Genomic DNA, 27,419 nt, shown 5'->3' on the forward strand with positions numbered 1-27,419 from the left:
GAGGAGAGGAGAGGAGAGGAGAGGAGAGGAGAGGAGAGGAGAGGAGATCCTCTGTCTGATAACAAGTGAGAGATGAAGGCATGGTTAGGTACCAGCTTGGAGCTGCAGTCCCCCCACAGCAGTGTGAGAAACATGAAAAGAGCCACTTGTCCCCAGCACTCACAGCATGAGTGGGCAGGGCGGGCTGTGAAACACTACACAAGGTTTACATTCCCGTGGCATGTTTACATGGACTAAATTCCCTGCAGGGTACGTACAGCTGGAGGCACACAAAGGAGGCTGAATCCCAGCACATTACTGGGTCAGAGCTGCACCTGCCCACTCCAGGTCTGAGGTAGCAGAGGGACCTTCACACCTCTCCCACTGCTCCCCAGAACCCAGCACTGATGGCTCCCAGGGAGGTGCCCCTCCACTGGCAGCTCTTCTGCCCACAGCCACTTGGCACAGCTCTCTAAGAAAGCAGCAGAGCCACCCAAACAGCCATCCCACCCTAGGAGATGGGTGTGTAGCTCTCACTGAGCAGAAGCCGCACAGGAAGGCAGAGCTGGTCACGTCCCAGCCACCTCTGGGGGGGGATGGGGTCCAGATCTGCAAATCTGCAGCAGGAGGAGGCAGGAGGGACACCGAAATGGAACGGAATGGACTGACACGACTACAGGTGAAGAACACAGGAGGGGAGAGGAGAGGGGAAGGAGGCAGCTGGCTCCTTAAGCAAGGTGCGACGCTGAGACTCAGGAGCCTTAAAATAAATTCCAGGCTCCGCTATGGACTCTCTAGGTGACCTTGCCAAATGACGTAATAGCATGTGCCTTTAAGTGCTTTCCTCCTTCCAATCTGTAGGATAATAAGACACTTCAGCCCTTCTACCGAGCCTTGCCTCTCTTGTTTATTTAAGTGCTGAGCTCTTCAGGGTGGGGACTGCACATACAACACTTACCAGAATAGATTTCTGACCCCAGCAGGGACCTTTTAGGCATTATGATAATAATAACAACTGCAGTAACCACAGCTGTATTTATACACATCTGGTAGAGACTCCTCCAGGACTGCAGGCAGGGAGGTTGTTGTCTGAGAGGCGTGACAGAGCGCGAGTTGCATTCCCAGGGGAACCTACTCCTCACACAGAGCAGGGCAGGAGCAGCCAGGAGCCAAAATGTGAGCACAGCACCATGCAGATCTCTCCCAGAACGACGTGTGAGTCACGCAGTGGGTAATTAGCATCACTCCAGCAGTGATGGAACAGTGAAATCAGCTTGATAATTGACTACGTTTTAAAAAGGTAAAGAGAAAAAAATCTTTGTTGCTTATGTTTGTAATGTAGAAAACTGGATTCTGAGCACTGAACCCCTTCTGCACAACCAATAGAAGCACAAGCTGTAACGGAAGTGCTAAGTCACAGCTTGAACCAGTGATGGAGCACCTGGTGGGAAGGCAGGGCCAACCAGGGGAGCTCAGGTGTATGCAATATACCTGAGTGATCAGAAGGGGGGGGGGAAGCCAGGATCCACCCCTTCCCAGACCTCTTTTAAGGGTTAGCAGTAGAGGCAAGGGGATCTTGCTGGACATCCCTATATATCTGAGGCTTTCTTGAAGGGAAGTAGCTTCTTTCCTTTATTTCTGTGTCAGCAGCTGTTGCATTTGAACAAGTGCTCACTTGCTGCAGCCTAGGGCCATGCTACTCTGCTGTTATTGCTGTGCTTCCCATCATGTTACAGAGGCACTTGGCTGATTCTCCAGGTAAGTACAGGACATGGCAGATCCATGCTGTCTTAAGAGATCCATTTCTCACTCCTTGCAATGGAGGGTGTGCAGAACTGACCTTGCCAGCACAATCTCTCTTCTCTGCTTCCTGCTGGAGAAGGAACTCACCATGCTTTAGAGGAGGATAGAGATCTGGAACTCAAGGCAAACTACAGAAAAACACTCCCTGTTTTCCTTTCCCAGAGCTATTTCATGAGGTCTGCAAGCCCTAGGGAAGAACCACAGCATTGGTCTTCCTACTGCAGAGCTCATCCATAACCAAGTGTTAGGTGGCCTGAAGAAAATTCATGAGCTCCCTACTTTGCAGAGACAAGGGAGTGTCTCTTAAAAGAAATTCAGCAGCCTTTACCTCTGTTTGGACTCCTGACCTATCTCATCATACAGGACATACAGAAGTCATCAGAACCAATTTCATCAGTAAATCTCAAAGCATCACGCACAGGAGGTCAGCATCCTTACTTTGCACAAGAGGAGAAATGGAAGCACAGGCATAAAATGGCTGTTCAGTCTCAAATCTTTACCTGCTCTCTATGCAACCGCCTCCTCAGACAGGAGGAGCTCTGTGCTGCCCATCGGCCCCTCGAGGCTGTGCCTGCTTCTGTGCATGCTGTGCTATCTCTCTCCAGCAGACAATACTGTCCTTCCTCAGGAGACACAAGTAGGACACCGTGACCTCTGAATTCACATGCAGCAACTTGGAGCAGCTTTATGAAGCAAAGGAAGATCCCTGACCGGGTTCAGTCCTTAGTCCAAGCCGAGCACACTTCAAGTTTGCAGCAAAATACAAAAAAGCAGTATCAAAACAACTAGACAGAGCTGCTTACCTCTATTGTGGGGTCGTACTCATCAACAAAATGGTTCTGAATGAGCTGTATTGTCAAAGCGCTCTTCCCGACGCCTCCAGCTCCCACTACTACCAGCTTGTACTCGGTCATCTTCCAGCTGACCCCAGCTCAGGGCCTCCAGGAGCACCACCACCTGCAAGGAGAAATACAGCCACCACGTTAGGAGAGTGAGGAGCATAAACCAGTGGCTGGGAAAGGCAGAAAAGTGGGCATCCATGTACTTGAAACATGAGTTTGCTCTAGCTATTAAATTCTTCCTGTGAGGTATTCTGCTCCAGTATTGCTCTGGCCTCACAGCCCAAGCTCACAGATGTACCCTCTTGTAAAATGTGGTCAGTGACAGAGATGATGGGATGACCCAAGGGTCGAGGATTTTTTGTATGCTCCTCCTCCAGTACACTGACTACCCTGGAAAGCAGAGAAAATGATATTTATTTCACTCTGTTGCCCTGTGCTGTGCCTCCAGAATGCACTGCCTTCTATGATCCCATTCTCTGGGGTCTCAAATGTGAGATGACCTCACCTAAACCGTGAAGCTTGCTCTAAAATTACAGCAAAGAACTGCAGCATCCAGAGCTATTTCACCTAATACCCTCTACCAGCAGCAAAGGTTACTTCAAAACAGCGAAAGAAATCAATCAAACTGTATACAGAACTGCCCAATGAGTAACTCTGACACTCTGCAGTCCTTCAGGCTGACAGTCTGGATGCATCCTGCGTGTGACACAATGCATGGGAGATAAGAGAGAGATAAGTTGTAGGTAAGGAGACCAAAGAAAAGGTTGTGTAAATGAGAAGTAAACCTTTAAATTTCAGCTCCTCTTCTACTGAGAAAGAGGAACTTCAATGTGGAGCTTACCAGAGGACTATTACAAAACCCTGAAGGCTTGAACAGAAATCCCCCTGAACTTACCAACCATTACAAAGAGATCTATCATGCAAGTTCAAATGGAGAGAGAAACAAAGAGCTTTAAGTGCTCTGGGAAAGGCTGTGAAGAGCAGGGATCCTAGCAGCTCAAAACCCAGCAGGGAAATTTGAAGAAAGCACATTTAAAAACATTAAGGCTGAAGGGTGGTTCCTGGCCATCTCTAGTCAAATTGCTGGTAAAGCAAATAACCAGGAAGGGGCACGGCCCTTTGAGCAGCACACAAGCACTCAGAAAGAGGCCACTTGCTCAGCTCAGAGCTCTGGGAGCACAGTATTTCACATCAGATGATGCCTAGCAGTGTGATAATGCTGGCAGGAGCTGCTGCGTCCCCTGGAAGATGAGCTTTGTTCAGGCTGTTGGTACACGGTGTTCCTGCAATGGGCACTGCATCCAGCCCATGTCTGCAGCTACTGAATTTGCTAACACAGCAAGGATCCAATCTAAAGTAGGGCAGAACTTTCTGACTTCAATCCCCATCTGACTGCAACCTTAAACCACTCAGACAGTTCAATCACCCACCAGGGCTGGGGCAGTCAGACACAGCCACTGCCTGCCAAAGCCCTTTTCTCAGTTGCTATCTCAGTGGCAGGAAGACAAAGATCATGTCCTTCCCTGCACTCAGGATCTCAGGGAAAAGCAAGGAAATGGCCGCAAAAGAGCAACCAGAGCTCAAACAGGTGAGACCTCTGGTCCCACACCGATGCCCTTCTCTACTGCTAGAGAAGCTAGGGAGAAAATAAGGTGCAAATGATGAGATACCCCAGGTCCACACCTTCCCAGAGAAGTCTGATGGATCTCTGTTCTTGAGGCTGGGGAAGAGATTGGTCAGGAGCCATACAGCACCATGTGGCAGAGAGTCAGGCTCTAAAAGCCAAGGGAGGTTTTCAGCTTAAGAGTTCTCCAATCCCTTTTTTTCTGGGAGCAACTCCCAGATAGTTTCGCTGAAGAGCAAGACTGAAAGTCAGCTCACCACCCGACAGTCACAGCCTGCTTTGTGTGTTGCGCAAGTGGACGGGACAACTGAAACTGCAGATGTAACTGGAGTGATCTTTAACTGCAGTGGAAAGTTCTGTCCTTCGGGAAGTGCCTGGTTTCAACTTATCTGCAGGGAAATTTTCTAATGAGTTAGAGGTCAAGGCAGCACTGAACAAGCTGAAGTGTGCACATGCAATGCAAAAGTGCTCCTCCTACAAAAGAAAGTTTACATACAAGAACTCTGCAGCTTCAGTATTTGCTGACTCCCACAACACCCGGAGGACGCTGGCAGTGATGAGAGATAGTAGCAGACATTCTCTGTTAGCCCACACCAGTGTTGGATGCACCGGATGGAGACGTGCAGCCTGGCGATTGCTGTGAAAGCTTTTTCTGATGTGAGAATTTGCAGAGGAGGAAAAACAAGTTTGCATTTCTCAGCAGCTGAAGTGGAGCCCAAACAGAACTGACCAAAAAATAACAGAGGAAAACACAAAAGCACAGCTTCCTAGTCCCACGCTAAGCAAGAACAGCAGTCTGCAGGACTAACCAAGTTGCTCCCTGGTGTTTTCCACTCCTACCCAAATGTACCACCTCTGCGGTGCCCAGCATTGTTCCCAGCAGCCAGATCCCCAGAAAGTTGTGCCAGGCAGTCCAATAAAAAGCTCAGCAGGATCCCACGGCTGGGAGCCTTTCAGGAGCACCATCTGGGAAGAGGAGGGCTGGAGTCTGAGTGCCAAGCCAACAGCCCTAGCATGGAGCTGGAGCTGCTGCTGTATTTCCTGACCTCGTGGATTTTCTCTCGTAGAGAGAGGGCTCCTGGCTCCCATTCAAAGCTGTCTAGGAAAGCTGAGTGCTTCCGCCTGGCAGCGCAGCTGCTCCCAGCCCAGTAGCCCATGAGTCCTCCCCCGACGCTGTGGATTTCCCAGGCAGCAGGAGCCACACAGCTTCAGGAAACAAGAACCATCTGCCAGCCTCACTGGGGAAGCAGGGAGAGCAAGCGCCTCGCCCCAGCCCCAACAGGCACTCGCATCCCATCTCTGCGTGTATGGAGGGGATGGAGACTGTGCTGCAGGCAGATGGCACAGCCCTGTAAATCCTGTGCTGTGTGTGCTGGGCAGCACCCAGGCTTTGGCTGCAGGAGCAATGAGCGAGGTGCTTGGTGCAAGCTCTCCCAGTAAAGAGACTGAACAGCACTTTTGGACCTAAAGCCTGGAGGCTACGGATGCTCCTCAGGACCCCAGTTAAGTCTCTGCTTTTCTGCAGAGAATGAACTGATGTCCTGCAAACCCTCTCCTCTTAAGCAGGGAGCTGCATTAGCAGAAGGAGAGGTAGTTCTGGGGACCTGACTCTCTGATGATCACAGCTGAATTCAGTGCAAAGCTGGGACAGCATAGAGAAATCTCCAGAAAATCATCTGGCACAAGCAGAGATGAGGAACTCAAGAGGCTTGGCCCACTTCTGACATCTCATCATGTCAGGTGTCAAAAGCAAAAGGGATATGAAGTGGATTTTCAATGCATTCATTGATAAGGAGGCTCTCACATCCTTCAAACAGGATCTCGCTGGAGGAGCTTTCTCTGCTTCCTTCCTTTCATCCCATTGCTTTGTTGTATACCTTAAATGGATACCATCCAAGTAAACAAGCCAAGAGACAGACTTTTGCACAGCACTGCCACAGAAGCCAACCATGGTGGAGATTTCAGAAATATTGTTTATTACTGAACTATTACACTCTACCTGTCAACAGGGGGTTCATTTAATGGCATAAGTTATCAGTTCCACCTCTGCAAATATCTTTGAATAGCACTCACACTTCACGTCCTTTCTTCCAAAAGCCCTGTCCACAAGAACTGAGGAATGATTAGACCCAAAATGCAATTCAGAAACTCTGCTTTGACAAGGCAAACCTTGCTGGCTCACTCTTGTGACTACCCAGATTCCTCCATTTGCTCGTATGCAACACTGTCACCAGTGTTGCAAAACACAGCCTCTGAAGGGGCTGTATGAACTTCTCCAGCAGTTTAAAATGACACGTCATGTTTCCTTTCAAGGGTCAAAACACTGACGTTCTCAGCGACCTGCCCAGCCTGGAAGACAGTAGGAAAATGAGGCTGGCAAGCTGATGCTCTGGTATGAATCACAGCCTATCCACAGTGTTTTGTTTTCATTTATTTGCTGCTTTTTAAATTAACAAAGAAGTGGGCTGCAAATCTAACACAGTGTGTTTGGCTGTCGACTTGCTGGCTTCATACTCACAAGCTCAGATAATGCGGCCCCCAGATAAAAAGAGAGAGGGATGCCAAAGATGTCACAACAGTTGCAAGCAGTGACCCTGCTTTGGAGAAGCAACAAATGTCCTCCATTAGATGTTCATCAGCATGCACGAAATAGCTTTGCACAAGGGCTTGAGCAGACGCAGATATGTCCCCACATGGTGCCCAGCAGTGTTTCATGTCAGAACACATCTGGCAGTACAACCCCTCTAACCAGGGACCACAAAGAACCTCTGAAGTCCCTGCTCCTCCTCCCTCGCCATCACGCTGACAACATCCCACAGGCAATGCTGTGCTTTCAGCCATCGGTGCTTTGCCAGGAGAGGGGCAGATGGCAGCAGGCAGTGCCCAGGTATACCGTCACACAGGCCAGAACAGACAGGAAGACAAAGGAAACGAGATGATGCCTTCCCCACCAAAACCACTGCCAGTTTTCTATTCCCTGGTTTGCACTTCAGCTGCTCACGCCACACCCTGCCTGATGGCTTTATTTAATAAAAGCAGCAGCAGCACATCACCTGCTGTTGGTGGTACGCTGCTCTGACTGTGCAGATCTCCCTGGCCCTCTTGAACCGCAAGTTCAGTGAAGTACTTTGTTGCCAACTTGCTTTGTAAGAAAAACATTGGGGAATCACAACTCTGCCTAACTGCTTTATTAAGCTACCAGAAACAGTAACAACCTGCATAAATATCAATAACACACCAGCTGTCCAAGAGCTTTCTCTCTGAATCAATTCTCTATGAAGAAATCATGTCCTAGCTATCGTGGGCCATCAAAATGATAACGTTCAACAGAAAGATTAGCAGGCCCCTTATCTCAGGAGCTTATAAACATCACCAATCTGTAATACAGCACTGCAGCCTATCCCCAAGGAATGCTCAATGCAGAAAGTAGCACTTGCCATCAGCACTTGCAGCTGATAGCCAGCATTTCTGATCTTGGTTTGAGCGTGAGAACAGATTCCTTAATTTCTGATTACACCTGCGTACGGTGGCAAGGAGGAATTTCCAGCAGCAGATGAAGCCAAGTGCACTTGGGCTGCTCACGTCCTGTCAGGTGATGCAATGTGCTAGCAATTTGTGGTGGGATCTCACTTTCCATCAATGCTGCCTGATAACAGGGTGGGATTACAAAGGATAGCAGAATCATTAAGGCTGCAGAAGACCAGTAAGGTCACCAGGTCCAACCCTCAGCCCGTTCCCCCCATGCCCGCTGTCCGTGTCCCTCAGTGCCTCATCTCCAAGATTCTCAAACACCTCCATGCTGTTGTTCCACAGTAGCCTGGTCCACTTGGTGACTTGTGGAAGTTTCAATGCAACCTCTACTTGCTGGTGAACAGAAAGCAGCAGCACTGGGGTGCAGCCCCTTCCAGCACCCACCAGTGTCCCCATCTCCCTGAAGCAGCAGCCTGGCTCCTTGCTGCCTGTGCAGGGGATTGCTGCTGCAGTGATGCAAGGGACAAATGTAGGTATTTACCCCTAACCACCAAGCCAGTCACTGCTAGAGCAGGGGTCAGTGTTGATGTGCAGAAACACCATCCTCCTAATCCTGCAGACTGGCATAGCCATGCAAAGGAACAGGCCCAATCTCATCATCAGTGGCAAAGCCAGGAACTAAATTCAGACAAGTGACTTCCAATCCAGGGTCTTAACAGGAGACAAAAAGCTCCATGTGTAGGTTTTGGATGGGAAAGCCGTTGGTTCCCCGCCGGGTCTTTGTGTTTGGCTGTCAGAGCTGACAGCTCCCCTGCTGAGCTGAGCTTCCATGTGCAGAGATGTTTGGAGAGGCAGAGTAAATCAAGTGGGAAAGCCCAAACTGCTCTCCAATTATCCTAATGAAATCACAACTGTGTCACAAGCGCAGGGAGGGCGCAGAGATGCTCCAAAGCACAGACCCAGTGGAACAAGAGAGGAAGAGAGCTGCTGCCAGAGGAATGGCTGTGACACAGCAGCACTGAAAATCCAAGGGCAGAGCTCGGTGTGCTTGGGGAGGTTACAGACAACATTCTGCTTGCTGCCCAGGAGGGGCCTACTCTGTTTTTTGGCACATGTTTGGTGCGGGTTTACATCAAGACTGTTCACTGGCCCCATCACTTCCATGCAAACAGACTGTACCACACGCTCAAGAATTGCATTCCCCCTCCTCTCTCACCCCACCCTTCCCCATTCCTCCCAAACAACTGCTGACAGGGAAAAACTAAGAAGCCAGTTTCAGGAAACAAACACTTCTAAGCTGTAATCCTTTAGAAAAACTTGCAGCAGAATGTGTCTGGTTGTTCAGCTTTGTGCTTGCTTTAAAGCCTAACGCATATGAACTTTCACAGCATATGGACAAGGAAATGAGGTAGTTGGAACTAGGAAGTTGCAGGAATTGTTTTGCTATTACTTTTCTATTTAAAAAAAAATCACGGAAAAGAACCTTTTAAAAAGGCCAGTTTTTGAGCAAGATAGTATTAGAAGAGTATCAGAATGCTTTGGCCTCCAGGAACAAAGTGGTACATGAAGCACACGCCCCACCTTGCTAGAAATATTGCAGCAGAACGCTCCAGACAGGGAGATGGGGGGACAGGGAGCAGGTGAGAAGGGCTGGAGCCTGCTGGTCAGCAGCAGGAAATGAGAGGAAGGAATGAGATGGTGGGAGACCGCACACCCCCAGATTCACTCACCCTCTGGATGGCTAACTGGCCCTGCAGAGAAATAGGGTCCTCAGCTCTGGGGATGGCTCAAGTCCCCCTGGAAGGAGAGGAAACAGAGAGGAGTGAGCAATGACAATGCCCTGGCTGTGCAAAGGAGAATATTCTTATATGGAGCCTATTCTGGAGTAAGAATAACGGCTCAGCATCCACGCTTTGGTGCGGCTGACGACCCACCCTTCCCTACCAATACCCACACGCTGCTTCCCCTACCACTCACCCAGCAGCCGATTATTTTTGGCTCAGGGGATTTCCTGGGCCTGGCACAGCTTGTCTGCTTAGCAACCCTCAAAAGAACTCTTTTCCAAGGGCTCGTCCAGCCTCCCCTTGAACCCACAAAAGCTCCAAACCCTCATCATACTTTGGCAAGGATCCCACAGGTCTCCTCCCCAAGGAGCAACAAACCATCCCTCTTGTTAGAGCACAACCTGACTTCACCAAGCACTCAATCCCCACCCACCTTCTCTCACACAATACCACAGGCTGCTAATCACATCCTCCAAAGTTCTATCTTTCCTAGAGAATTGTGGCTCACAGCCTTTTCTCCCCCCATTTTTTAAGACAGGGCAGAGCAGCACAGCCGCAATAGTCTTCTCTTTGTTGCATGTATGGGAGCAAAGGGATCGTCTCCTGTGGCATGAAGGAACAAGAGTGAGTTCCCTTCTTGCCTTTCCACTCCCATGGGGACATCGATAAAAGCTGCTCTCACAGTTCATTCAAACACAGAGCCCAAAGGAACAGCTCGAGCGACCCTGAACAGACAAAATCAGATATTTCCAGAGTGTCTCCTTGATTAGTAAGCCACTTAATTTATGTGATCAAATATAACGATCATCCTTCTGCATTCATTTAGCCCTTGCAGAGCTTTTACAGGCACATACCCTTGTTTAGCAGCAGAGCTGGGAGAATAAAGAAGGTACCACAGCAAAATCAAATCTGCTTTGGCAAATCTGGGAGAAAGAGGCAGGAAAAATGCAACAGAAAAGCAAGTGAGGGTGCGTGCTGGGGGGCCAAGCGGGCAGCTGGGAGGAGATAAAGGGAAGCAAGCAGGCAGCTGCTGCTGAGCCCCCCTCCTCCTTCCCTTCCCTCTGGGGCACACTATTAACACGGTGACACAATGCTGTCCCGGCCGCACTGCTGGCAAGCATGAATATGCATCAGACATTATGCAGCAGAGTCTGGCGCATGCTGCTGATTTATAGGACAGCTAAACAAACCCCCTCCCACCCAGCACACAGCCACCACGCTCTGCAGCGATAACACTGCACTACAGAGCTGCGAGGTGGGTGCTGAGCAGAGATCTCAGGCAGCTGTGCATGCAGCCATCTGACAGCCAAGGTGGATGGGGCTGCAGGCAGGCAGAGCCCACCAGTGTTGTGCATGCAGTACCAAGCAACTATCGCACAACAGCATTTTGATAGAGAGACAAAGAGGTCTGAAGGTTAAGGCATGAGATCTATGTTTGGATTAGGACATCTCCCTGCTGGGAAGGGAGGAGTCTCCCTCTTTTGGCTGTGGAGTGAGGGATAAAGAGACGCAGGGTCTCCATCCAGCACTGGAACAGGTTGCCCAAGGAGGCTGTGGATGTCTGGAGGCATTCAAGGCCAGGCTGGATGTGGCTTTGGGCAGCCTGGTCTGGTGATTGGCAACCCTGCACATTGCAGGTTGAAACTAGATGATCATTGTGGTCCTTCTCAATCCAGGCCATTCTATGATTCTCTGATATGCCTTGCAGGCATCACAGCATGGACATGATGGAACACACTCCTCCATCTCCGGCAGGGTTTGGTCTTGCAGCTCTCCCAGCCCCTGAGAACTCTCAGTGCAGCGGACCAAGGAAATAACTCCATTCTGCAGTGAGGAACCCACAGCAATGAAGTGTCACTGTCACATGGGAAGCTTTGGTTGAAGCTGTGCATTTCTGTACCCCTAAGTTCTTGCTTTTGCCACAAGACGGTGCTTCCTGTCAATGGCTGGGGTTGACCATGCAGAGGACAGAAGTAGGATCATTCACAGTCTCCAGAATGGCACCACAGGCAAAAGCAGGAGGTTTCCTTCCAGAATCTCCTTGAAAGCCTGCAGCAACAGGCTCATAGCCAGCATCCAAAGGCACATGAAGGTTGGGAAGAAATCCCCAAAAAGTGAGACACCAAAACAACAAGAGATGTGGCTCCACCTCACCCCAGTAGAGGCCACAAGTAGGTCCAGAGCTGGCATCTCCAATGCGCTGTCTGAGGCCATCACACCCCAGAGACCCTGCAAGTCCCTACCTCTTGGACTCAGCTTTCTTGTTGCTCTACATAGAGCAACCAATCAGGAAGAAAAAGGCAACAGGTGGCTTTGAGGGATGAGCACAAAAACAGCAGGAAAAGGTGACATGCCTTGTGCCCACAGACTGAGCTGAGACACACAGCTGGATGTTTCTGCCAGAACAGAACCAGCAGGCTTGGGGAGAGCAATCTGCTGAACAAAAAGATAGGTAAGTTGTCTGGCAAAATTAGCACACAGCATAACATGCTTGGTAGAAGCATGATGTTATTCACATTAGCAAAATGAAGTAGGAAGCAAGAGGGCTAACACACTGATCTTAACTGGCACTGTCAGATTGTCAGATGCACAAGGACCAGCATGCTTTCTTTCACTGTATTGTTAATTATCAGCATAGGCAATCATACTTAAAAAAAAAAACAAAAAAAAAAAACGGAAGAGAAGAGAGAAGAGAAGGACTTTTGAACTTTGAACTGTAACACACTTCCCATTATAAACACGGTTAAAAAACTGCATTCAGCCTGGCTCAGCTCCCAGCACATGAAGTTCCTTAGGACAGTATAAGCAATGTCAAAATGTGGAAGGTGTCGCAGGATTCTTATGGATCCCCAAATGATCTTTTTCTCTTTTCCTCTCTGCAGTGGAAACCAAAGCCAGCACTGGAGCAAGATCTCATCCTGTTGGCTGTTTTCCAAACAAGAAAAAGGATTCTTATACCAAAGTTTCAACTTATATTTTGTCCTTTAGCTCTGGTATCCCTGCCATCCAGTCAGCAGTCAAATCCTCATCTTTTGAAGCCATGGTAAAAAGCATCATCTCTTCAGCGAAGCCACCTGATCTTATTGGTTTTAATTTTCCACACTTGGTGCACTTAAGCCTCTCAGAATCTCCATACAGAAGCAAGGTAGACCCTCACATCTCCTGGGAAATGAAGGACTAGAAAGACACCTTCATTCAGCCTGGAGGCATAGGGAAAGCCAGCAGAGCCACCAGGAAGGAGCTGCAGAAATGGTAACATTCAAAGAAATGAACCGCATTTCAATGCTAGACTTAAAACAAGTTTTGAAATCTCCTAATTACTCCAAACTCTACCTAAGCATCCCCTTCTTTTCCTTAGCACTCCCAAGGATGTGCAGAGCCTTCCCGAGGAATTTCTGCAAGAAGAGTGACAGAAAAAAGCCTGTAAGTGTTACAAGGGAGTCTCTAGGTTTGCCCACCCTAGTGGAGGTGAGGGAATCTGTTAGGTAATGCATAGGCAACACAAATGGAGGAATTGCTGCAGTAACAATCATGCTGACTCCTAACAGTGTGGCTTTGGTTTAAAATATAATTTTAAAAATAATTGTAAATAAACAAATAAAATGACCATCCCTTCAGTCCAGTGGGAAAAATCCAAGCAGCTCCCCTCAATCCCCCACAGGATAATAATGCTTCATCACTGTAAGTAAAATCTACCACATTGGATATATGCTATTCAAGTATGGGTTGGGAAGACCTGTTATATGACCTAAATCGCTCTGCAAGCAACCAATGGGAGCATCTAATACTGTTACCCTTTCCTATCAGTCCCCATCAGTCTGCAAACCAGCCCTGATCTTTCACTGCACTGCTTACCATTGTGTTCAGTACCTGCCCTCACAAAGACCAGCGAAGATGCAGGGGCTGAAGCTTCACCCTGCCTTCTGGAAGGGGTTTTGAAAGCTCATGGCAGCAGAAACTCCTATGAGTACCTTGGGCTACAGCCCATGGCAGCACCAACAAGCTGGTGCTGTGTGTGGCCTGAGTTTCCTCTCCAAATATCCTCACCACTGCCCTCAAAAAGTTGTCCATGGTGCCTTTGCTGACCTTCCAAGACCATGAGGGCACTTCTAGAGTTAACAGCAAACAAGAGGGAGAACTGGGTTGTTCTCCCTCAGGTAAGAAAAAGAAAACAAGAAAATGAGCTGATGTGAACTGGTGCTGCTGAAAACACAACCCGGACTCATCCGATGAGGCATGCTTCCTTGCTCCTGTCACGACACGATCCATCTTGTGAGCCTCACGTTGGGCTCAGAAATTACTCATCAGATATGGAAATGAGCCCTCTGAGGAGCCAGTCAGTGAGAACAGTCACAAAGTCTTTGCTTTTGAACAAACAGAAAGAGTTTGGGTTTGTGTGTGTGCTTTGCTCGTTTTAAAGTGAATGGAGAACAACCAAACTATCTCCAGCTGGGGGCTCTACTTTACGGATCCACTTCTCTTCAAATGTTTGTTAGAAGGACACAGTGCTCCTTCCTTGGAAAATAAGAATAACTTCAGAGATTTGGACTGAACTGTGATTCTTTATGGTCTTGCCAGTATCATTAGGGGAGACACGAGTTACCAGCAAGGTCAGGGAAGCAATGATGTCCTGATGAAGACTCCCTGCTTCATCTGGCAGCAGCAGACTTCACCAGTAGGACTCCTCAGGGCTCTTGAAAGAAAGTACAGCAGTTTGTCGTGCATAGACATTATTCACACCTAACTGGAATTAAACTGCTTCTTATTTCCCCTTTAAATCCTCTCATATTTTCAGAAAGCATCTCCCTGAGGACCAAGTCTGTCCATACAAAGAACCTTCAAAGCCATGGTGTGGTATAGGGAGTACAGTTTCTACATAGCTCTCATTGTTCCCACACAGGAGCTTCAACTGAAACATTAAAAAAAAAAAAAAAAAAAGGATTGCATGTTTGCTAAAAGCTTTTTTTAAATAGAAGAAGCCCACAGAAAGCCACCAGCTTGCATGTCAAACAAGCTAACTTTAACTTGAAATGCTACTTGAGCAAAAATAGATGCTGCACTGTTCTGCAGAGTGAATATATTAATGGAAGAGGAAAATTCATCCTGTAACAGCAGGGAAAGCATTGAGCTCTGAAAGCTGGAGCTTGTCAACTGACCCTCAGAATCTATCCTCAAAAATTTGGGCTAAACATTGTTCTGCTCTGACTCAACACCCTCTGTCAGGGGCTGATTAGGATCTAGACCCTGGACTCAATAAACCCCCATCAATCGACTATCTTTTGTAAAATCATAAAATGACCACCAATATCACCAAGTCCAATCCTCAACCCACCCCCAACATGCCCACTGACCACGTCCCTCAGTGCCACATCTCCATGGTTCTCAAACACCTCTGGGGATGGTGACCCTACCACCTCCCTGTGCCAACACATCACCACTCTTTCTGAGTAGAAAACTTCACTAATATCCAACCTGAACTTCCCCTGGAGCATCCTCAGGCTGTTACCTCTTACCCTATTACTGGTTACCTGGGAAAAGAGGCCATGGATGCACCTCTCCTGTCCCACCTCTGATAAGACTCACGTGCCAAGCCAGAGCTGGTTGGCTGGACCTGGGCTCTTGGTGCTCTAGGACAGGGTGAGAATATCTTGGGACACCACCATCCATCCATAAGGTAGATGCCTATTTACAGCCCGCAGAAGGGTGAAGTTCTGCTGGCCTGTCACAAGTCATACTCGGTTCACCTTCAGTATCACACGATACTTGAAGAAAAGCAACCAGCACAAGCTCAGTATATTCCAGAAAAAAACAGCAGACCTCAGGCTACATGGAGATTACTCATGGTTTTGCTGCTGTACCTAAAACAAAGTGTGCCATACAAGAAAGCTGTCCAGGTATAGACATCTTCTGGCTCTGTACCTGTACTAATGTGGTGAGAATTACCCTTTTCTCCCATGAGCTCAGGACAGAATTCACACAAATACCCCAAACCAAGGGCCGTGTTAGTGTCACGCACAGCTGTAACAAGAGGTCTGTGTGTATTCTTATCACAACGTCTTAGCTGAACGAGGCAAGGAAACAACACTGCAGGTCCTTATTGGCAAAGCACCAGGTTCCGATTCCCTCAACGACATCCCGCTGCGACGGTCCAAAAAGCGAGGTGGCTCCATGCTGCTGCTGAGTGCCGGAAGGAATGCCGACGTGCCGGCACTGCCAGGCCCAATGGGCACAGGCTTGCACCAGGCTGAGCTCACTGGTGCACCATCCCCAGTGCTATGACCTGCCTGCTCCCTGCCCGCAGCCACCGGCACGCAGCACTCCTGGAAGCTCTCTGAAGCCGCATTTGCAGCGACATGTTGCTTCTGAAGGAAAACCACAACGTGCTCGTTTCAAAGCAACCAGCTGATGAGGAACAACAACAGGGAGAGGGGAAAAAAAAACACCTGGCACCACTCCTCCTTCTCTCTCTCATGAGAAGCTTATAGTAATTGCAAAGCATGAGAATCTGAGCAAATGCTCTACTTGGGCAACTGGGGCCATCCCTGCGAAAATATGTGCATCTAGGGGCTGTGAGCGTTGTGCAACCAGCACGGTACTGAGCCAGATAAGGCAAAGACCTCTCGCTGGGCTCCACAGAGACACACTTGTAACTCCACAAAGCTGACTTTGGCTGAGACAAGTTGCTTTAATTTTCACTCCCTCCCTCCAGCCTTCGCAGGGGAAATAATACCAGCCTACTGCTTATGCAGTTTGAAGCCACCAGACAGTATTTGCAGAGCTGAATCAGAAACCAAAGTAGCTTTTGGTAGAGCATGGGAGGGAATAGGGCTTCTCTGCGCTGGGAGCCTTCCTCTCTTGTTGCCACACTAAAGGCTTTAAAACCTTGAGAACATTCTTTTTTGCAACCAAGTTAGCTCTGCTCTGAACACCAATGTGCAACAACTTATTTCATAGAACTACAGAATCATAGAATGGCCTGGGTTGAAAAGGACCATAATGATCATCTAGTTTCAACCCCCCTGCTATGTGCAGAGGCCTTCTGAGGATTACCTGCTTAGATTTAGGTACATGCACATGTTATTTGGGAACTATACAAGAGAAATTAGTTAGGAAGGTCATACCGTTGGGAAAGACTTACAGATCCTGGTTTCTCCCATCAGCTTTCCAATGCCAGCACATATGCCTATTGGCTGAGAGAGCCAAGGGAAGCTGCTACACATCACCTAGAGACCTACAAATCTGCTTCAGACAAGGCAGTAAGTGTGCTGCCAGTGGCAAAAAATAACAAGCAGAGAGCACGGTTCTGAAGCAGTACATCCTGCAGCAGAGAGGCTGCAGCTGCAACTAGCACAGAAATGCTCCCAGGATAGAACCCAGGTTTTGCTCTCAGCAATGACTGCACAGCAGCACTCTGCAGGCAATCCCAACAGGCTGTGCAGCAAGCTGCTAGCTCCAGGCTCTCCTTTTGGAAACCAAAACCCAGAGGTAATATCTTTTCGAGCCCTCGCTGTTATTTCCCCCATGTGGCAAAACCAAGAAGCATCTACTGTAGATGAGCAAGGAAAAGGGGCAGGCACATGCCACTCAGTGTTACAGATGATGCACCTGCTGACCTGCAGGATCTGCAAACAGCAGGCAGAAAGCCCATGTGCAGCAACTGCAGGGAAGCAGCAAATGCTGGATACTGTGCCAGATGCCTCTCTGCCAGGACACTCCTCAAACACGGCCACTATTTATTGTACCAAAGTTCAAGAGGAGAGGGATAGCAGTAAAAATACGGGAGCTAAACACACACTGTGGGTCTCAACTACGAGGCTCTGATGCACCTTCCTTCCTGAACCAAAGCCTTCGGAAGGTTTTCACACAACCTCCCTCTTGGCTATGCAACCACCTCTGCCCCCTAGAAGCCAGGGCTGTAGAGCAGAAGAGCTTGTCCTGCACACGTGTAGCTGGGTAGGGCAGGGAGAAGTCAGGTGCCTTGCAAAGACAGAATATACCAAATAACAGAATGTAAGGTACTCTGCTTTTCTCTGCAGCATGCAATGTGTGCTTTCAAGATGGGGTCAGCCAAAAATCTTTCCCCTAACAAATTTTCTGTGATTGCAAAGGCACGGCAATCCTTTTGACATTTCTACCTCTTACTGGGCTCGTTATGGCTGTGACATTTGGTTTTTTACTGCACAGGTTACGCTTACTGTAGAGCAATGCTTTTCTATCCATATCAGTTGCCAAGTCCTAGAAGAACTCCTGTGCAGATTCCTCAACAGTACATTTTAACTGCCTGACAACAGTTCTCATTATTACTGTATGGCTCTTGCAGGCTCTTCAGAAGTCAGCCAGGGCTCCTCACACACTGGTTGAGAACCACAGTCAAAGGGTTTGAAGCAACTATGATGCACACAGTATGCTTCCTGAGGCTCTCTGGAACTGAATGCTGACTTCTGGGTGCCTGAACCTGCTGGAATTAGTGTTTCAGTCATCAAAAAGGTGGGGTACAAAACAATGGTTTTCTAAGAGTTTGTAGGATTTGATGCTAAGCACACAGGCATGATACAGGGTAAGGAGCCTGGCACAGCACCCTGCCCCACTGTGCACACACAGCAGGCTCCAGGCTCGCTGCAGAGGGACTCAGGCTGAGCTCTGCAGGCTCTCGCTGCAGACAGGTTCTCACTCCTAAAACACCCGATGCATCATGTTTCTGCCACTGGCTAATTCTTCCATAGGAGAAGGCATGATGGAACAAGTGCTCCAATCAAAGAGGAAACTCAGCCAGTCAAGAAAATCCTCCCCAGGCGACCAGGCTTTATTTCTCCCAGTTGGCTCAGCCTCATTTCTCAGTTCTTTTATGAACAGCTCTCAGTCACCTCCAGCTGCTCCCAGCGGACTACATGGAAAACAAAACTACAGAAACTGGCTCCACCTTCCTCGCATCCCCATCACCATTAGGGTACCTAACAGTACTCCAGTGTTAGGAGGCGTTGGTTTCACCCACTAAACCCTGGAGCACCCACATCTGTGTGTAACTGCACCCTGTGGTTGCTGTCTGAACGATGTCCTTCCAGCTCTTGGCCAACAAGAAACTGGTTGAATCAGGTTGGATATCAGGAAAAATCTCTTCTCAGGAAGAGCGGTGAGGCAGAGGCACAGGCTGCCCAGGGAGGTGGAGGAGTCACTGTCCTTGGAGGTGTTCAAGAACTGTGGAGATGTGGCACTGAGGAACATGGTCAGTGAGCATGGTGGGGATGGACTTGGTGATGTTAGTGGTCTTTCCAACCTTAATGATCCTATGAAATGAAATGTAGCCTCTTGAGCAAAGAGGAGGGATAGGTTTACCAGATAAGACAACTCGCAGCTAAGACAAGGACAGACTACATTCAGCAGCTGTGCTCTCTCTTTGTGCTACTGCAACCAGCCTCATGCAGCCAGTGGGATTCACCTCACCTACAAGAGAGACACCTACGTGAGAGCCCATCATCTGGAGCCTCTTTGCAATCAATGAGAAGAGACAGGTGCAATCTGTCTGGCTGGTTTCAGACATCTGCATTAGGACGAGATGAAAGCTCTCATTTCCCCTGCTGGGTACATATGGAGGCGAAGGGGAAGCAGCGGAGATGTTAGGCGTCAACATCTAAAGAGGTGAACTGCACCCTGATGTTTCTTACTATGCACTTTGCTCAAGCACTTTTCAGAGAGGGATCATCTCGTGTTTCACGCTGCACCCAACATGAAAGCACTCCCAGTCTCCAGGGCCAAAAGGTAATACCACACTTCAGATGGTAAAAAAGGGGCTGATACTCTGAAATACCTACCGCCGAGAGAACTCCGCAGTATTTTCCCTGGAACAATATTCCAAATGGATCCAAGTCATTTCGGGGCCGCTAGCCCAGTGCAGGTCCCAACTCGCCTCTACGTCAGCAAAAAAGGAGTGGGAATAGTCTTAGGGGCCAAGCACTCTGTGCAGTGAGAACTGCAGGGCCCTGCAGGTTTGGCTTTACTGCTGGGAGGGGCAGAGAGGGATGCATACGCACAGCAGGGTTGGGGGATGGCTGCAGAAACGTGCAATCTGCACACACCAGGAAGAGACTTGGGATTTTCAGACCCATCTCTTTTTCGTGACTTCTGAGATATATGATCCTTTGGGGCTGGCAGCACTGGAGCTCAATACAGACGAACGCAAAATAATGAGTCTGGGGGCAGGAAGCCAAATCAGAGAGCACACATTAAGTGGAGCTGTCGTACTGCTAGGCTGGCCAGATGGAGGAGGTATCGTAAGATCTGCAAAGCCATCAGCCCCAGTGCTACAGAAAATAAGAAAACTAAGCTCAAATGGGAACTGCAGGCAGAATTACGTCCCTGACAACAGGATGAATGAGGAATAAGTTGCTGCATAAAGCCCTCAAATCAAACAGACAAAAAAGCATAGAAGGAGCTACATGACATTTACCTACCGAAAGGTTCAAAGGACGAAGAGAAGTTTGAATTAGCTCTCTGAAAGGATGACTTCCTGGTGGGAGAGCTTTTTCTTCTGCATCCATCCCAGTGTACGATCACTGCTGGGTTTGTGGACTCCTACCTTAGATTTTAACCATTATTCCTCCTGTGTCTGAATCCCAATAGGCACCCACAGAGCCAGCCACGCTGAGAAGGAGCAACCAGTGGTCCTCCAGCTGCATGTACCAGCTGCCAGCCACAACCCATGTCCACAGCAGGAGCTGTGGGACTATTCTGATTTGTTGGTTGGGTTATTTTTTCCTCCTTCTTTTTCCCCTCCTCAGGAATATAAACTGAAGGTGCACTAAACTGCAAATTGAATAAACTTGTTCTAGGTGCAGACTTTGGAAGAAAGGAGAGGTAAACCTGAAGTGTCTTAAGAGATGCTGTCCTGATTGCCAGCCCATGCTCACTGCAGTCAACATCATTTTTCAACTGACTTCAGCAGAATTTGAACGAGACCTTGTAACCCTGTTGCAATGCAATCACAAGCCCTGCCAAAAAACACGTGCTTATTAGCATGCTCTGAAAAAACCCAACCCTCTGTTCAGCTTTTGCTCTCTTCACAAGGAGCACACTCTTCCGACAGCGCTGGTTTTGAGGCCCCTAAACAGGACTACAGAAGCAACTCTATACTTCTTTATTTAAAACTGTGTAACTTCCCCCCTAAAATTCATGCTGGCTTTTGTTTGTCTTCTTAAAAGCATCTTACAGATGCCTTGTTTTTTATTTAAAAATGTAGGGACTGCAGGTAGAGAATTTGCACGAACGTGCTGGCAGCTGTAATTCCCAGTCAACTGTCCTGCACCTCTGCTAGTCCCCAACCAGGGACTGGGTGCAGGCACTCCCACGGTCTTTAGACCCTGCAGACCTCACCCACAGTGCCACTATTTATTGCTGAAATCAACAACTGTTAATTCCTACAAAGCATAAGATGAACCAATTGGCTTTCACATGGATCTACACTACAGGAGATTGGGACCTGAAGGGTTTCCCGACGGCAGCAGCAACGTGTGTATTTAAAGCACTGGCTCATGTCACACACCACAGAACCACCAAGCTGGCTTTCTGAAATCCCATCTCCACACCTGCCCTCTGCCAACAAGGAGCTCACTGCACTGCTGGCTCTGCAGGCAGGGACCTGCTGCATGCATCTTCTCAGCAGCCCTTGGAGCACAGAGCAGTCTCCGTCCCTTTCCTCATCTCCACAGGCAGGAGCCATTCTTCATTTTCCATCTGCAAGCACACCAAAAGACTCATCCTTTATGTACGCATTCAGCAACATAAGTTTCAAAAAAAGACAGTCTGGCCTGTGGTGTGTTGTGACTCCACCTTTCCTTCTGACTCCACTTGATCTCTAGAGCCAGTCACCACCAGCGTGATGCAGACCCAAGGTTACAGCCCCATTGTAGAGCCAAAGGAACAAGAAGATAAACCAGAACTCCAGGAGTTACATTTCTATGTAGGCATCTTTCCTCTGCAGCCTCCCGTTACTCACCTCCCATTCTGAACAGCTTTATCATCTGCTCTCCTATGGTTTCTCTGAACTACGCCGGAGGTGACCATATTTCAGTGGCAAATTAAACTGTCACAATACATTCCTCTCCACAGTGGTGTGTGGTGTTTTTTTGTGTTTGTTTTTCTTTTTTTTTTTTTAAATATGTGAGCCCCAGCTGCCAGAGAATTGTTTTGGATAGATTAGATTAGGTGCCTGGGAAACAAGTTGAAAAAAAGTAAAGATTTTGCTTCTTGAAGAAATCTACCTGCTCCCTCCCAAGAAGTTTTTTATCCAAGAATACTTAGTCAAGTCACTGAACTTTTAGATTGACTGTTCTTTCCATGAGAAATGCCTCTGAGCAGCTGACAAAGAGAGATGGCTCATATTAGAATTACCTGCTACGAGCATGTAGCAAGATTCAAAAGCTCCGTTGTTTGTTTCTTTTAATCGAGCCCTCCTCCCTTCCCCATCCAGAGGGCTACATCGTTTCTTGTCAGTTGCTCGAGTTCTCTTAGTATTTTTCCAATCCACAACAGCCCAAGATGCTCCGTTTTACTACAGGGTATCAATTCATTCCTGAAGATACGATGCAAACACAAAAGATTTGCACGGAAAGGACATTCACATCTATCTGAAGACCACACAACTGGCTGCTCAGCCAGTGGGCTGGTGAGGGCCTGCACATTCCTCTATGACCGTCAGCCACACCACTCCATGGCCTCCTTGCTCCTGTGGGAAGGCAGCAGCATTTCTCCTGACCTGGGTCTCATTCCCTCAAGCCTTTCTTTAGATGTGTTCAGGATGGTCACACGGGTGTTTCTTTCAAGCATGGATCTTTTGAGAATCACAGAATATCCTTGGTTGGAAGGGACCCACAAGGATCGTAGAATCGTTTGAGCTGGAAGGGACCCATAAAGACCATATGGTCCAGCTCCCCCGCAGTGAACAGGGAAACCTACATTAGATCAAGAGCTCAGAGCCCCATCCTGACCGACCTGATCATCAACTCCAACTCCTGCTCCACACAGGACCACCCTCAGAGGCTCAAGTACCAGCCCCATCCACCACATCCCCCCCAGCAGCAGGAGGAGGTAGAAAGCAAAGCAGGGACTTGTGCGTGCTTCCTTGTCCATCAGCAGGCAGACTGGCTGCCAGATGGAGGTCACAGCACATGGCAGTACAGCAATATCCTCCCCCTGCATAGCCCCTCAGGCAGCTATTCCACATCAGGGCAGCTATGATATCATACACGGATACAAGGAGAGACAACAGGAAAGTCAGCTACAGAATTAGCACACACAGATGCTGGACTCCGTCCCATTAACCTTCAAGCAACAGTGATGTTTCATCTACTATCATATTGAAAAGGTTGGCTTCTCAAGCCCACTCTTCTACAGGATGAACTCTAGTACCTCAAGTACTAGTGCAGTGGAAATGCTAAGTCACAGCCTGAAGCAGTGATTAAGCACCTGGTGGGAAGGCAGGGCCAACCCAGGGGAGCTCAGGTGTATGCAATGTACCTGAGTGATCAGAAGGGGTAGAGCCAGGATCCACCCCTTCCCAGACCTCATTTAAAGGTTGGCAGTGAAGGTGAGGGGTATCTTCCTGGAGATCCTTGTGTACCTGAAGCCTTCTGAAGGTAAGCAGTTTATTTCCTTTATTTTTGTACCCACAGCCATTGCATTTGAGCAAACCTTCCCTTGCTGCAGCCTAGGGCCTTGCTACTCTGCTGTTATGTGCTTTCTACCATGTTGTGAATACCAAGCACTCTGACCTCTCATCCCTACAGTAATAAAGCCTGATGCAGGAACAGGACATGGGTACTACTGCAACTGCAGAAATACAGAGCTAGAATCGTGCCAGGCAGCTGCTGCAGCAGCTACTTGGGTAGCAAAAAGGACAAGTGACTAAATGGATCACACGCAGACTAATTTCATATATTCAAACCTATTTTATACGCATTCCTCTTTCTCTTGGAGCAGACTGTGAATGGAGCTGTACACAAATCACAGAATTGCTGAAGACGATGCAAAGCATCAAAACAGCATCAGCACTGGAGCAAGCCCTGTCTGCTTATGTGATGGCAGTCTGCTGAGCCAACAGACCGCTGATGAAATGAACTCACTTCTTAACAAGCCTCCAAGCGAGACCTCTACTTGCTTTGGACAAAAGTGCTTGCAATTAGATGACTTTCCTTCAGAGACTGTTCACCAGAGTCTGGCTTTCTCAAGGGAAGTGTTGGGTCTGATTTAGGCCAGGCTGGCAGAACAGCATGCATCCCATCCATCACATGCTGCATCAGCAATGCCTTCTCTCTCAGATCTCTTCTTTCACTCCTCGCTTCTCTTCCTGCAGAATGGGAGCAGAGCACAACCCCCTGGTGTGTGTTAGTTTCTCTCATTTCACTCCTGCTCTCTAGCTTTTTACATCTCACAGCCTTCTCCCATGAACAGGACATCTTCCTCTTCTTTTCACAGGTTGCAGCTCCTCCCAGTGTCTGCTGATCTCTAAGAATGCTAAATAATAAGATGTGCAGGCCTCTTCCCAGAGAACTGTAGATGCAGCTATGTCCCTTCTCTGCGTTTGTCATGTTACTGCTCCTACACACATCTAAATTCAGCTCTATCAGCTCTCAAATTTAACTTCAATGTGAGCAGCTTGATTTGGCTTTAGCAATGCAAGAAAATTCCACTCACAGTTCTGCCCAGTGCTATGTATTGCATTGCCAGAGCACTGTCACCCAGCACGCTCTCCCCTTATAGCAGCTGTACTGCATCAATCCACCCAGCAGGAGGGTCAGCATTGCTCCCAGTAAAGAAGAGTTTTAGTGAGCTGAAGCAACCATCCAGCCAACAGCAGAGATGGAGTCAGATTCCTGGGTCCCACAAAGTCATCTGTCAGCATCAGACTTGGAGAGCTGGATAAGCTGTTCAAAGAACCCCACTTTGACCTTGGATGCCCAGGTGGGTTGTATATTAATGCAGGTACACCTCAGCCAGCATGGAAATACCAGGATCTCTAGCTGCACACGCTGCAGAATTGTATTCTGGCAGCACGAAGTTGATAACTGATTTTTAAATTATTTTTTACTGAGCTAGTTGTTGAATAGTGCTGGTTCCATGTTAAGGAGAGACCAACAAGCAGGTGGCAATACAGAACAGATCATCTAGAGGCATTTTCCTTCAGATATCTGTAACTATAAACCAACTATTATCAGCTTTGCTCTATTGTCAGTAAATAATTAACTGCAAAAGCATACTCCTCTCAGCCCCATCCTCTCCAATCAATCTGGCTTCAGGTCTACATGCTGCCAGGACTGCTCACTATAGCAGTGCACTCAAAGCATTTCACATGACAGAGGAATGGTGTGACTTCATTATTTCAGTGGGGACCTTTCTTTCCCAGTACAAGGGGGTGTCATCATGTAACTCCTGTACTTACAGCAGAAAAGTACAGCATATTTCACTTAGAAGGTGTATGAGCTGCATGAAGATGTAAAAACAGGTCTGCCATTTGATCCTGGTCATTCTTTTAGAATATAAAGACAGTAGATAATTCAGTCAAAATCACATTAAAAAGGCACAGGGAGAGCACAAGCAAAAATAAGTGCTGGAAAAACACTCCAGAATTGTGGAAACACCCTTCTCACAACAGCCAGAATGCCAGGGAGAGGCAGAGCAGCTCTGCCACTGAGAAAACGTCTTCATACAGTCACTGGGTTTAGTTCAGCTGGCAACAAAGAGTTCAGTCAAAATCTCCACCAAGGTGGAGTAAAAGGGGAAAATGGCTACATTAGACTCAAAAAGAGAGGCTTAAAAAAATGAGGCAGATGAACGAATGTAAGAAAAACCGTGATATACTGAGAGATAACAGTATGGGAAGGAAAAAAATAAGTGAAACAGACACTGAGAACAGCTCAGGAAAAGAGAAACCATGAAAAATTAGAATAAAAAGTAGAAAGACAGTGAGAGAAAAGAGGAATGGGACTGGACAGAGTAGCTGACCAGCACTTAGCAAATGTCATTTGTTTAATCTCATATTTGTCAAATAATTTACTTGCTTAATATTTCTTTTTGGCTTCTAATGAGCCATAAAGCTGATGAAATATCATTTTGTACAATTAAAAGCATTGAATACATTCGGCTCTTACTGATATTAATCTAATAATACATCTATCTGCTGGCTCTGAGTTTACACTTGAAAAAAAATAAGTTAAAAACAAAGCTGGTAATAAATTACAACTAAGTACAAGTGCTTGGGGTGCAACTGGGCTGCCCAAAGCAGAGCAGCACAACACACCTTGAAAGATGGCAAGCAGGGGCTTGGCTAGCATTCCTGCCCATTCCCTTCTTCATCAGGAACTCTACGCAGGGCAGCCTTTGCCTCAGTTTTTACTGTGGTGATTTTTTTTCCCTCGTATTCAACTTCAGAAGGCTCTTTTCACTCAGAAGTGTGAAGTTTTGGATCCTGATGACAAATGCTGCGGACAGCCCAACCTGGATGAGTGGGAAGGCTAGAGGACATCCATGCTGTTGGGCTGTCATCTTGGGAATTAGATGTTTGGAAGCTGCACTTCACCTCCCCAAAAGGTTGGGGAAGTTTGGTGGAAGATAGCGATGTGGCAAACGGTGCTTTAGTACTGCTGCTCTCCCAAGGAATGCTTCCTGAGTGCCAGCAGCCTGCTTTTCACCGCTTCTCAGGAGAGCCAAGAAGAGAAATCAAGCTGCAGTTGTCAGCCTGCTTCTTCCTCTCTGGTCCAACAGCATTGTAAGAGTTCCCTCGTGATGGTTTGTGCACAGAACCTCCTTCAGAGCTTCACAGCATCCCCTTTCAAGCGACTCACAGAGCCCACAAAAGAGCCTCCCTTAGGCCTTTGGTCTTGTTTCAACACCATGGCATGAGTGTGACCCCAAATGGAGGTCATTAGAGCTAATTACTAAATCACTTAGTACAAACACAGAAGGTATGACCACACCGATGTTCACGTGGAGATCTGGAGGCTGTGCTGACAGCACCCACCTGGCACAGCCCAGCAGTGACAGCCACCAGCCTGCAGGCCCACCAGCAGGCTGAACTGGGAATTCCCTCAGCTCTGTTTCACCCTGCTGCTGAAACAACAGAGTTTGCGTTGTTAATCAGACCAGGACTGCACCGGAGGAGTGGGCTGCAATGCCTGGCTGCATGAAGGGGGGACAGATGGCTTCACAGCCGCAGCTCTGTTACAAGCACTGCGAAAACCATGCAAGCTTTCATTCTCCAGCTGCAAAACCAGAGCACTTTAGGATAAATATACCAGCAATTCTAACCAAAGCAGCACCCTTATCCCTGATGGTCCGGGTAGCAGGAGGAAGAGCAGCCTCAGCACGGCCCCGTGCTGGCACAAGCAGTCAGGGTGAGCGCATCCCTCCCTGCTCTCCTGCACAGTGCCAGTGTCCGAGGCGCAGTTCTGTGCATGCTTGTGTCAGGCTCTGCAGAGGAGCGCAGCCTATGGGAGCTCGTGCCTATCGGGCACTGCCGGGAGTAACTGCACGGAGCGACGGAGACAACTTCAGGTACGGAACGGCACAGCTCTTCCCAACGCTCCAGCCTCCATCCGCCCTTCTCCAGGCATCCCGGAGCTCGCAGCCCCCCTCGATTCCTCACCGGCTCTTTTGTCTACGGCCGACCGAAGCCCATCCCGCGCGGATGCGGGCAGGCCGAGCCTCCCTCCCGTCCCGCAGAGCCTCCTTCCCACCGGGCCGCCCGCGGGCTCCTCCCCGCGCGGGTGCAGCCGCGCCGCAGCGTCCCTCGGAGGAAGGCAAGCGAAGGGAGGCGCCGCCGGCCCCGCAGCCGCACGCCCCGCGCTCCGCCACCTGCGGGCCGCCCCCGGCCCGGGCACCGCCCGCAGCGCGCCGCGAAGGCGGGGACGGCCCCGCGGTGGGGGCGGG

At 48.6% G+C, this 27,419-nt stretch overlaps 1 protein-coding gene and 1 long non-coding RNA gene across 3 annotated transcripts in view; one reads left to right on the plus strand and one right to left on the minus strand.

The window, feature by feature from the left end:
- The window catches only part of LOC122187243 (GTPase HRas), a 34,757-nt gene that overhangs the window by 6,904 nt on the left and 434 nt on the right, over positions 1–27,419 (minus strand). Inside the window, exons 2-3 of one of the 2 annotated variants that reach the window (XM_042884576.1) lie at positions 9,450–9,516; positions 2,586–2,739 (exon numbers count right to left, since the gene is read on the minus strand). In XM_042884576.1, the coding sequence (XP_042740510.1) occupies positions 2,586–2,696 (111 nt within the window). In that variant the 5' untranslated portion in view covers positions 2,697–2,739; positions 9,450–9,516. The remainder of the gene's footprint in view (positions 1–2,585; positions 2,740–9,449; positions 9,517–27,419) is intronic. The other variant, XM_042884577.1, reaches the window with a different exon arrangement.
- Positions 23,093–27,220, plus strand: LOC122187244. Its single transcript, XR_006181266.1, has 3 exons — positions 23,093–23,131; positions 23,970–24,455; positions 25,923–27,220. It is a non-coding gene; the product is annotated as an uncharacterized LOC122187244 (long non-coding RNA).

The sequence above is a fragment of the Lagopus leucura genome, unplaced genomic scaffold (assembly GCF_019238085.1).
Source record: "Lagopus leucura isolate 7727_CA_CO unplaced genomic scaffold, USGS_WTPT01 Super-Scaffold_100044, whole genome shotgun sequence".
Lineage (NCBI taxonomy): Eukaryota > Metazoa > Chordata > Aves > Galliformes > Phasianidae > Lagopus > Lagopus leucura.